The 11,509-nt window shown below is 35.9% G+C and overlaps 1 protein-coding gene across 2 annotated transcripts in view; it reads left to right on the forward strand.

The window, feature by feature from the left end:
* The window catches only part of CPNE3 (copine 3), a 48,858-nt gene extending 37,649 nt beyond the window's left edge, over positions 1–11,209 (forward strand). For both annotated transcript variants that reach the window (XM_031024886.2, XM_081816215.1), the window contains 5 exons: positions 1,465–1,519; positions 1,600–1,651; positions 5,106–5,239; positions 6,355–6,591; positions 8,119–11,209. In XM_031024886.2, coding sequence (XP_030880746.1) covers positions 1,465–1,519; positions 1,600–1,651; positions 5,106–5,239; positions 6,355–6,591; positions 8,119–8,229 — 589 coding nt within the window. In that variant the 3' untranslated portion in view covers positions 8,230–11,209. The remainder of the gene's footprint in view (positions 1–1,464; positions 1,520–1,599; positions 1,652–5,105; positions 5,240–6,354; positions 6,592–8,118) is intronic.
* The last annotated feature ends 300 nt before the right edge of the window (positions 11,210–11,509 follow it).

Consider the following 11,509-nt stretch of genomic DNA (forward strand, 5'->3'; position numbering starts at 1 on the left):
TTCTCATCTTGTCTGGTCAGTGGGAGGAGGAGAAAGGCAACTGGGAGGGAGTACAGTGCCTTCCCTCCTAGGGGCATCGTGATTCAGAAGTAACTGACAACCACTTCTACTCACATTTTCCTGACCAGAATCTAGCCACCACCTGGCCACACGCAGCCCAGAGATGCTGGAATAGATAGAGCTAGTGTGGTCTCTAGCTCAGGTGTTCCATTATTAAGAAGGGAGAGAATGAATACAGGTGGAGAGTAGCAGTTTCTGTTTCATAGCCTACTCCTAAACTCTCTCTGGATGAATTAGAAGTTTAATATCAAAATCAAACCTTGAACGTTCTAGGAATAAATATGTGTGAATTGTTTATAATCTTGCAGTGAGGAAGGCTGAGCAAGGCAGCAGAGGCAGAAATCATGACAGAAATTTTATTTGTTCACATTCATTAATACTGAAAACTATAAAAGGAAATATATTTTAAACAAAGTTAAAGGCAGACTACAAACTGGGAAAAATACTCCTGATCTGTCTGACTTAGGTTCTATCCTCAACGGAGAAAGAACCATTAAGAATTAATGTAAAAAGAGTATCCTAGCTGGGACATCTGGGTGGCTCAGTCGGTGAAGCGTCTGCCTTTGGCTCAGGTCATGATCCCAGCGTCCTGGGATCGAGTGCCGCATCGGGCTCCTTGCTCAGCTGGGAGCCTGCTTCTCCCTCTCCCTGCTGTTTCCCCTGCTTGTGCTCTCTCCCTCTCTCTCTGACAAATAAATAAATAAAATCTTAAAAAATATATATCCTAGCAGAAAAATTAGTATGTTCATTACAGTGTTTTATAATAGCAAAACATTGGATGTTTTTGGTTGGGGGAAAATGTCCATACAGTGGAATACTTGGCAGCCATTCACATGATGTTATATATTCAGGTTCATAATCCTTTATCCTTAAACCACTGGGGCCAAATATTCACACATTTTGCTACAAAAAATGTGAAAATTTTATATGTGGCATTTGCACCATGTTTCTGTGGCCAAATGTATGAATATTCATATTCAGTGGCATGAATAAAAGCTATAAATAACCTCATATCAGTTGAGGTCAGGTTTTGCTGCCAAATGAGTTTGCCATAAGCCAACGAACTTGTGGTTTTTAGAGCGTTATGGATTTATCTACATATTTATTCAGCAAAACGATATATAGTACTTAAGTAGAAAATAGCATGTTATAAAATATGAATATAAACTCCATTTTTATAAATATATAGAGACATTTTTCTCCCTCATTGCAAAGAAAAATACTTAGAATGATTGTTGCCAAATACTAACATTGGCTCTCTCTGGTGGTTATTATGAGTTCAATCTTTATATTTTCCTAAGATTTTGAATTTAAAAAAGAAACTATTGGTTTTATTAAGAGTAAAGATAAAATTTTCTATTTAAAAAAAAATGATCTTTCAGTTTTTACAAATTTTCTTTTTAGTGATAAAATGTTTCCAGCTTTTGGTTTTGGAGCTCAGATACCTCCTCAGTGGCAGGTAAGAGGAAATCTTATTTTTAAATATTTGCCTCCCACAAAAGCAAAACAGGCTTCACCAATTCTTTCCTCTTTTGGCAGGTTTCGCATGAATTTCCAATGAACTTTAATCCATCCAATCCCTTCTGCAATGGTAAGCCAAAAAGTAACCAGGAAGATTTTATACTGAACACCTCACTAGTTTGTTACTTGTTTTTTTCTTGTGGTTTACTCAAATTCCCTCCCTAGTTTTCTTTTTGTGACATATTTAACTTTCCGTTGTATAAAGTAGAAGAATTACACCACATTGTTGGTTTGAGTGGTAAGATACTAATGGTGCAAATCTATTATGATGATTGTTGGCTAAGTTCTACTTTAAAAGGTTTAATAGAACAAGAAAATTCTCAATCTTGAGAGTAGATCAATAAAAATAATCATATTATATTCACATTTCACATATTATTTTCACATCTTATTTTAAAACAAACCTTCAATAAAATGAGTTATCTAGTATCAGATTTATGAAACTTTTCTCAGAGTAGCAGTCACTCTCTACAAGGAAAAAAATGTCCAGCATCAAATAATTGTTACTCAGACTACATCTGAATGGGCTAAAGGAACAAAGAATTAAACTCCTATAGTGGCTTTCCTCTCTATAGACAGCGGAAAGCTGACATTTGTTTAATTTCATTTTTTTATACCTCAAATACCCAAGGGCTTCTTCCTTTTTACCCCATTGGGCAATCAACCTAAAATGCCAACTGTCCCACAAAATGATAAAAGACTGAACAGTTTGGAGGAAGACAGAGAGGTATGGGCAGAGGCATAAAATTGTAGACAATAGGTAATTTTCTGAAAAGGGTCCTGTTGATAATTACAGAATGTTTAGATTTCTAACAAAAGAGGGTGTTCTTTCCTTATCTTCAGTATTCATGAACAATATTCCTAAGGCAGAAGAGCATGAACATTTTGTTGGGATAATTTGTATTGGATTTTTTTTTTTTAAAGATTTTATTTATTTATTTGACAGAGAGAGACACACACAGAGGGAGAGGAAACATGAGCAGGGGGAGTGGGAGAGGGAGAGCCAGGCTTCCTGCTGAGAAAGGGGTCTGATGCGGGACTTGATCCCAGGACCCTGGGATCATGAATGACCTGAGCCAAACGCAGACGCTTCACCAGCTGAGGCACCCAGGTGTCCCATATTAGGGTTTTCTTGTTTTTCCAGGACACTTTTTTTCATACTAATTCAGTGTTCCTTTGATGTACTTTCAGTGGCCAGTTGTGACCGTTTTATCCCTAGCCATTTGAAACTGGGAATAGCAATTCTTTTCAAGAACTGTTTCATGCTTATGATGAAATTGGAACAATTTTTGGAATTCGGTGTAATTACATCTCTTTTCTTGCCAATAAATATGGATGACTTATATCATGTGATAATTCATTTGAGAAGTTCATTTACTCTGAGTAAAATGAGCCCATCTTTGGGCTGCCATTAAGCGCAGCTTTTCTACTTTTGGTTCATAGTCTGAAAAAAAGAATGTTTGGTTTTATTTTATTTTTAAGATCTTATTTATTTGTCCGAGAGAGAGAGAGAGCACAAGCAGCGGGAGCGGTAGGCAGAGGGAGAAGCAGGCTCCTATTCAGTCCCCCCTTGCCCCCGATGTGGGACTCGATCACAGGACCCTTGGGATCATGACCTGAGCCAAACAAAGGCAGTTGCTTAACCGACTGAGCCACCCAGGCATCCCAAATCCCTTTGCTTTTAGACAAAGAACATACTGTGCTGAAAAAAATACAACCTTATTTTAAGCAAGGAAGTTGAATCCCCTTTTCTTAATTAATCATTGAACTTAGTTGCCCAGAAATAACATGTCTCATTTGTTCCTTTAATGCAAAGGATGGATTTTGGCATAACTTAATTTTAGTGGAGGAACTGAAGGCAATTGATATCTGTGAAGAAATTTAATTAATAGTTTATATATCTTCAGATTGAAAAGCAAGCTGAGATGATAAAAATGAAAGAATATTATTGCTCTGGGACTCAAATTTTCTACAGTATGTGTCATTGCAGCAAAATCCTGCTGCTGGCCTATGGTAGTATTATTTTTGTTAGTACTGGACTGACTTCTTCCTAAGCTCAAAGTGACAAAGAGGAGTGAATTAGAACTCTTAAATGGTAAGAGAGTTGGTCTTGTGAAACTTTTAAATCAAGTATCTACTTCATTTACTTGTTGATCTCTGATCTGTTGGGTATGTTTTAAGCAAGAGACCTGTTTTGGTTTACATTAAAAATCTTTTGAGGCAGAATTCCTTGATGATCTCAACAAGTATGGAGGACGTTCTTGAGGATTTCTAGTATCTTACCTGCATCCTGGACTCTCAAATATAAGGGGTAGATCCCATAGGCGCATATGTCTCATTAAAGCTTCACCTGGGGCACTTGGATGGCTCAGTCGTTAAGTGTCTGCCTCCGGGTCAGGTCATGATCCCAGGGTCCTGGGATCGAGCCCTGCATCGGGCTTCCTGCTTGGAGGGAAGCCTGCTTCTCCCTCTCCCACTCCCCCTGCTTGTGTTCTCTCTCTCACTATCTCTCTCTGTCAAATCAATAAATAAAATCTTAAAAAAAAAAAAGCTTCACAAGCAGTGCTTTTACCAGGAATGCCATTCAACCTCCACTAAGTTGTGTTGTTGTAATAAACAGTCTCTCAGTGATTTAGATAGTTTATTTCTAGCGATAGTTTATTTCTTGCTCATTTATATATCCCTTTACATGTGGCTAGTCTGCTTTGTGTTTCTTATTTTGGGACTCAGGACCTTATCTGGGATGTGCTACTCCCTTTGCAGGGGGAAAGAGCAAGATTGCTGGTGAAAACAGGCAGTGGCTCTTAAAACGTCTACCTAGACATGAATGTCATGTCCATTTACATGCTTGGTCAGAGCTAGTCGAATGGCCCTGCCCAATCTTCCACTATACAACATCCCAGCAGGCCCAGGCAGTACGGCATAAGCAAACACATTAGTATTTCTGCAGCAAAATGTAATACATAACCTGGAAATGAATTTTTGGAACTATACAGTTTACCATACCATGCTTAACCTTTAAGTTATTGAGTAAGCTCTTGACTACAATTAACATTGGGTTTATAGCCATCTGATTTTGTAGAATCTATGGCCACATGTGCAAAAGTTTTTCCACTTAATCAGTAGATGTTTCTTACCTCTTATTGTCAGTTGTGTGATGCAGCACCTTTTTCATGATTCCTTTTCCATTAAAGTCTTATTTCTAAAACACAAAAATTATGCAATATAACAGTCCTACTGTAGATTAATGAATAGTTTGGCTGAGATGAAAATAAATGTCTTTTATTGGAGGAGGGTAGCATTTACAGGTGTTTGCAATGGAGCATAGCTATGAAGTTTTGTAATACAAGGTTTAAGAGGAACTCTTGAATATAGAATTTTTCACTAAAGCGATAGATATATATATATATACACATACATATACATACATACACATATGTATATAAAATTAAATTAACCAGTATGGTAAACAATGAACAATTAAATTGTGTTTGAGAATTTTTAATACTGCTTTTTTTGTCTAGGAATCCAAGGCATTATAGAAGCATATCGGGCCTGCCTTCCTCAGATAAAACTCTATGGACCAACTAATTTTTCTCCAATCATAAACCATGTGGCCAGGTTTGCTGCTGCAGCTACCCAACAACAGACAGCTTCTGTAAGTGCTGTAGTGCAAGGGGACAAGGAGAATGAAGATTGCTTCTGGTGCCATTTTTCCATTTATTTGGTCCATTGAGATACAAAGAGCATAAAGTCATAATATAGGTATCCTTGTTTGGGGGGGTAACAACGGTTGTTGTCAAATTAGTGATCATTAAAAGCAAGACAACAAAAAAATAACCCTTATACTCATGAGTCTTTTCTCTGCCATTTGAATTAATTTTCTTAAATAGGTTTTACTAAAAAGAAATGATTAAAATCTACCTTTTCAAAGGTAGACTTAACAAATTAAGGTTGAGAAAATTTACAATTTCAGTTGCTGATGAAAAATTACTTAAAAATTATTTAAAAGGTTTGGATTAGATAACCATTACCTGTTGGACCTTGATACCAAATCTCTCTTAGCTTCATAACTTTTTATACCCAAAAGGAAGGCAGTGATAACTACCTCATATGATTGCTGAAAGGTGAAATAAGATAATTGATAAAAAATGCACAGTGCCTGGGGCAGAGTAAACACTCAGCATGTATTAGCTTTGTTATAAAACTTATTTCCATTCTAGCTTTAAATGACCCAAAAGATGGAGTCACAATTTTATGTAACATTTTACCATCCTCTAAAAATATTTGTCAGAAATGACAAAATTGAGAGAAAGAGTTCCCCCCCCTTAAACCATACCCATTTTTTAAAAAGTGCACTTTAGTTTAATAAACAATTCTACTTCCATATTTGACTTTTAAAAAATGGAGTTGCCACTTACTCCCTTGATCAATATTTAACATAATTAATACTTACGTTAAAGTGTTTATTCTTATGCTCACTAAAAGTTTAATCTTTGACATTTAGATGTCTTGCTTCTGTATATTTATGCCAGCCCGATTTTGTGGTCTGTTGCACTTTTAATAACCCTGAAATTTTTGTATCAATAAATCTCCTTGTCATTAGGGAATGTTAGAATATTTTATGTAGATGGTATCCTGGGTAGAGACTGGCAAGGTAAATGAGCAAGAAAGAGACTGAATGACTCATCAAGCTGGAGATGTTTTTAAACCATTGTTTTTATTGTTTGGGAGCTCAGCCTGCTCAGTGGATATAATTTTCTGTCTTGGCAGCAATATTACGTGCTCTTAATCATTACTGATGGTGTGATAACAGACCTTGATGAGACCAGACAAGCTATAGTAAATGCTGCCAAGCTTCCTATGTCCATCATCATTGTTGGAGTAGGAGGTGCTGACTTCAGTGCCATGGAGTTTCTGGATGGTGATGGTGGAAGTCTCCGCTCCCTATCAGGCGAGGTAGCCATCCGAGATATTGTCCAGTTTGTGCCTTTCAGACAGTTCCAGAACGTGAGTACCACTCCTCCTTATTCTTCATGCACACTAAGGAGTTTGAACACAGACCTTCACCAATCCATAACCAAGTAGTTGAGTAGGTGTCTGGGGTTAGAGGATGTATGGATTTTTGAAGAGCCCTGATTAGATTTCACAGTTTTGCTTCAAGTTGTATACTTAACATGCCTCTTGCAGTCTATATGATAAATTGTTATAAATGGTGTTGCTGTGAATGTTTTAAAATATATTTTATCTTTACCTATGTATGTAACAACAGAAAAACTCTATACAAGTATACGATGAATTTGCCAGACTGGAAGTTGATTTGACGAAAATCTCTCAGGACTTTGTTTTACCCAGTTTACTCCAGTGGTAACATCTTGTAAAACTATAGCACAGAATCCACGACCAGGATACAGACATTGATAAATAATCAAGGTCCATCACCTCAGGACTCCTCATCTTGCCCTTTTATAGCCACACCCACTTCCCTTGCACCTGCACCCACCTTTAACCCCGGGCAACCACTAATCTGTTCTCCACTTCCATAATTTTGTCATTTCAAAATGTTATAGAAATGTTAGGATTGGCTTTTTTTTTCACTTCAGCATAATTTTCTGCAGGGTTGTTGCTGCATGTGTCCCTTTTTATTGCTGAGGAGTATTCCATGGTGTAGGTGTTAACCGTTCATCCGTTGAAGGACATCTTTAATTGTTTTCAGTTTTTGTCTGTTATATGCAAAGCTGCTATAAACATTCATGTACAGGTTTTTGTGTGAGCATAAATTTTTATTTCTCTAGGATAAATACCCAGAAGTGCAATTGCTGGGTCGTATAATTATTGCATGTTTAATTATTAAAGAAACTGTTGAACTTTTCCAGAATGATTATGCTTTTTTACATTACCAGCAGGCAATGTATGAGTGTGGGGGAAGGTGATTAAAAGTGTTAATGTTAGGGATCCTTGTGATGATGAAACAGTTCTGTTTCTTGACTGTGGTGATGGTTGTACAGATCTACCCAGATGATAAGATTACATAGAATAATACATCCACACATGCAAATAAGTGCAGGTAAATAAAACTGGTAAAATCTGAATAAGGCCTGTGAACTGTACCATTGTCAGTTTTTTGGTTTTGGTATTCTACTATAGTTATAAAAGATACTACCTTTGGAAGGAACTTGGTAAATATTATTTTTGCAACTTCCTATGAATCTGTAATTATTTCAAAATAAAAAGTTAAAAAAATTAATACCAAGTGAATGAAAGACCCACCTTTAAAAGTTAAAGAAAAAAGTAATTGTCAAATGCCAGAAAGCTGGCACCAAAAAAGGACTTGATAAGTATTAGTGGGAGTAATAAAGCGCCCCTAAGTAACATTGGTTACTTAGCTTATTCTGTGTTTCACCTAAGACACGATATAAGCCCAGGAATTGGGAATAACTCCTTTTTACTGACAGGTGAGGTATTCCTAGTCTGTTATTAAAATGCCAGTAAAATTTGGTTACTAATTAAGTCACTTTGATTTTGTTTTTTCATAAGGCTCCAAAAGAAGCGCTCTCTCAGTGTGTCTTGGCAGAGATCCCCCAGCAGGTGGTGGGCTACTTCAACACATATAAACTCCTTCCTCCCAAGAACCCAGCTAAGAAATGAAAGGAGCTATGGCCGCCTGAGCAGAATTCTTTTGTGCTATATGAAGCAATGGATTCCTCTCCTACCCCGAATCATGAATCTGTTATTTTACATGCTTTTCATCCCCAGCATTTATGATATAGATCTAGTTCTCTATGGGTTATATCTATTTAAAGCATTCTTTTTATACTTTTTTTTGGAGGGAAGTGTTAAGTTAATCTTTGCTCAGTCAATGCAGTGATTGCTAGTGACTTACAGTGACGCTATGGGGATTAGAAACTCATGTGAGAAAAGTTGATTTGGAGGTTGTGGTTGTTTACTTTCACATGGTGAAAATACTGTTTTTGAATGTTTATCAATAGAAAGAATGAAAAATTGCTGGGTTGTGATTTACAGGTTGCTGTATTTTGTCCTAGGCAATATATGTTTTACAAACCAATGTAACCATACCTGATGACAAGAACTTCTTAAATTAGATGATATTGAGTTTGTTCCTATAACCATATTCAGTGCTTTTCCAGGGGATAAAACTACGCTCACTTTTGCCTGAATTTTGCTGCAATTTAGACAATGCAGTTTACAAAACAGTATGCATTCACTTAGGACTTCTTTAAAAATACTGGATAAGAAGGGAAGGCATATATCCAATTCTTAAAATGTACAATCAACAAGTAAAAGGAACCTCATGTAAGTAAGCCATTTTTATTTGCCTTCCTGGATTTTTTATTTTCATCATAGAATACTGTAGACATGGTCAGATTTGACCTTTTCATTTACTGTATGTGACATTCAGAATTCTTTGTCTGCGTAGATGATAGGTTGTCCTAGATTCAACATTATGAGGGTATTTTAATTGGAGTTTGCTAAAATGGTTAGTACTGCTTTGTCCAGGAAAGCTAGGAGGACCAAATATATAAGGGGAAATTCAGAATTCCATTTCCTTTTAACTAATGAAAGGCTTATTTAAAAAAAGACAATTTTTATATTTTCCTTGCTAACCTCTCACACATTGATTTGTATATTTGTGCAGATTCATTTAGACATTTTCTCCCTTTTTTTAGTAACATTTTTCGTGTGATTTTTAAACTCATGATAGTGGTTATGTATTAATCAAAATCAAATTTTGCTTTTTAATTATGTGATTTCCTAAGCCCAAAATGTATGTATTAAGCCTAAAACCTGTTATAACTTAAAAAAAAAAAAATTCCCACTGCTGCATTAAGATAGAGTGGACTTTACATCCTTTTTTTTTTTCCTGATTTTTACCCTTTAGAACATATTACTTAACAAACATGACATTTTCAGAATAGATTCAGTAACATTTTATTAAAGAACTTGTGTGCCAAGTACTATGCATATTCGTATGTTGGCCAATCATCTCTAACAATTTAATGTTAAAAGCTGTGTGTTTATCCTATATCCTTAAATGGATGCACCAGTGCCTTGCTGACATGACTTTCAGTCTTACTGAAAAGTTGTACCACAGTTCATATCGCTTGTTCTCTGAAATGTCTAAAGGAGATGAGCTCTCAGCCATGAAGAACTTTGGTTGCCAAGGTCAGGCTAAAGAGGAGACCTGCTTGCTCTTGTGGTTGCCTGGCTCATGTGAGCAGTTCCCACTTTCCCACTTAGCTAGCTCTCCTTTGCATATGTGCTATTAACCTGAAGGTACCTAACTAGTAGTCTGTTACCCTATGGCATATCTCAGTTGACAAGTCATTTTAACATTAGTTAAGTGAGAAGAAAACGGATAATTCTTCCAGTAGTTTGGAGCCTTTTTGTCTCGTATGTCCCGATTTCAATTCTCTTTGTGTGCTTGGAAATAGCATATATATATTGCTGTGGTTTTCAGGATTTTTTTAAACAAATTGAAGCCTTAAAAAAAAAAAAGATATACATACATTCTCAGTGTATGGTAAAACAGAGAAGTAGAGCTTCTCTAGGTCCAGAGTCCTCCTCACTGGGCCTCCTCCTCACTCTCCTTAACCAGCTCCTGGAAGCACCTGAGTCACCTGAACGGGGTCCTCGGAAACCACTGGTCAGGAGCATTCATTGTTTTCATTAGCCAAATAACAGTACTTCTGTCACCACTGTCAAATTGATTTGGTTTTCATAATTTTGTATTCTGGTTTTAACCAGAGTCATTCCAATTTTTATTTCATTTTTCATTCCAATTTTTAAATTATTTTTTTAATTCATTCTTGATCAGGTTCATTAGTAGATGCTGTTATTCATAAGAACTGTGATTCCAGCAAATGAGGACAATTGACGCCTTTTTTGCACTTTTGAATAAAAGCATTTACAATTTCTAAATTACCATTTTGTAAAATTCTTACAGTCTCACCATTTCACCTCATCACATACTGATTTAGTATTGTTTTATATAAAAACAGTCCTTTTCCCTATTGTGCCACCATTCATTCAAGTGTCATTAGTTTTTAAAATGCATTAAAAAATAACCAAGTTCACTTTCACACCTTATATAATCAGCTGTATTACAACACATATTGGAGTGACAGTGTCCTGGACAGACATAATATTTCTCACATATGCCTTTACTGAGAAAATAATATACCCATTAGTGTGGTCATGTCACCTTGTGCTTCAAATTGAAATTTTTAAGATCATAAAATTTCAAAGTCAGATCAGGGATTTACAACTGTTTTTTTGGTAGTGCCTTAGGCAGCCTTTCCAGAGTAAATTCTGGGCCCTATTGCTGTTTATGCTTTATTTGACATATTTTGCCTTTTTCATTTTATAAATTTCCTGGAAAACCATCTTCAATAAATTTTCCCTAGTCTCTTTATGTGTGCAGTTGGTAGTCATAGGAGTGACGCAAAAGGGAGGCCAGAAGTTTGGTTGAGATTGAAGGAGACTATTTTGTGCTTTAATGATGTCATACTTGATAATAAGTGTATAAGTTACTAATATATGAACTGATGTTAAATATATCTTCCATTTGAATTCCCGTTGGATAAAGTTATTTCTTGATGTGATACAATAGTTCCTTGTTTTCATTTATTCTTTCTCTAAATGTTATCAAAACCAGTAGAAAAATTAGAAATAAAGTGAATATAGTATTTTAGGTGGCCTGTATTCATATTTTACTGAATTGAACAGTTTGAGGTTTTTTTTGAATTATTTTATGGGATTTATTCATTTAAAAGATACTGCTGAATGTATTCAAGATACATTTCTTTTTTTTTTTTTAAGATTTTATTTATTTATTTGTCAGAGAGAGAGAGCACAAGAAGGGTGAGCAGTAGGCAGAGGGAGAAGCAGGCTCCCCGCTGAGCAAGGA

The sequence above is a fragment of the Leptonychotes weddellii genome, chromosome 4 (assembly GCF_054177405.1).
Source record: "Leptonychotes weddellii isolate Sample4059 chromosome 4, ASM5417740v2, whole genome shotgun sequence".
Taxonomy (NCBI): Eukaryota; Metazoa; Chordata; class Mammalia; order Carnivora; family Phocidae; genus Leptonychotes; species Leptonychotes weddellii.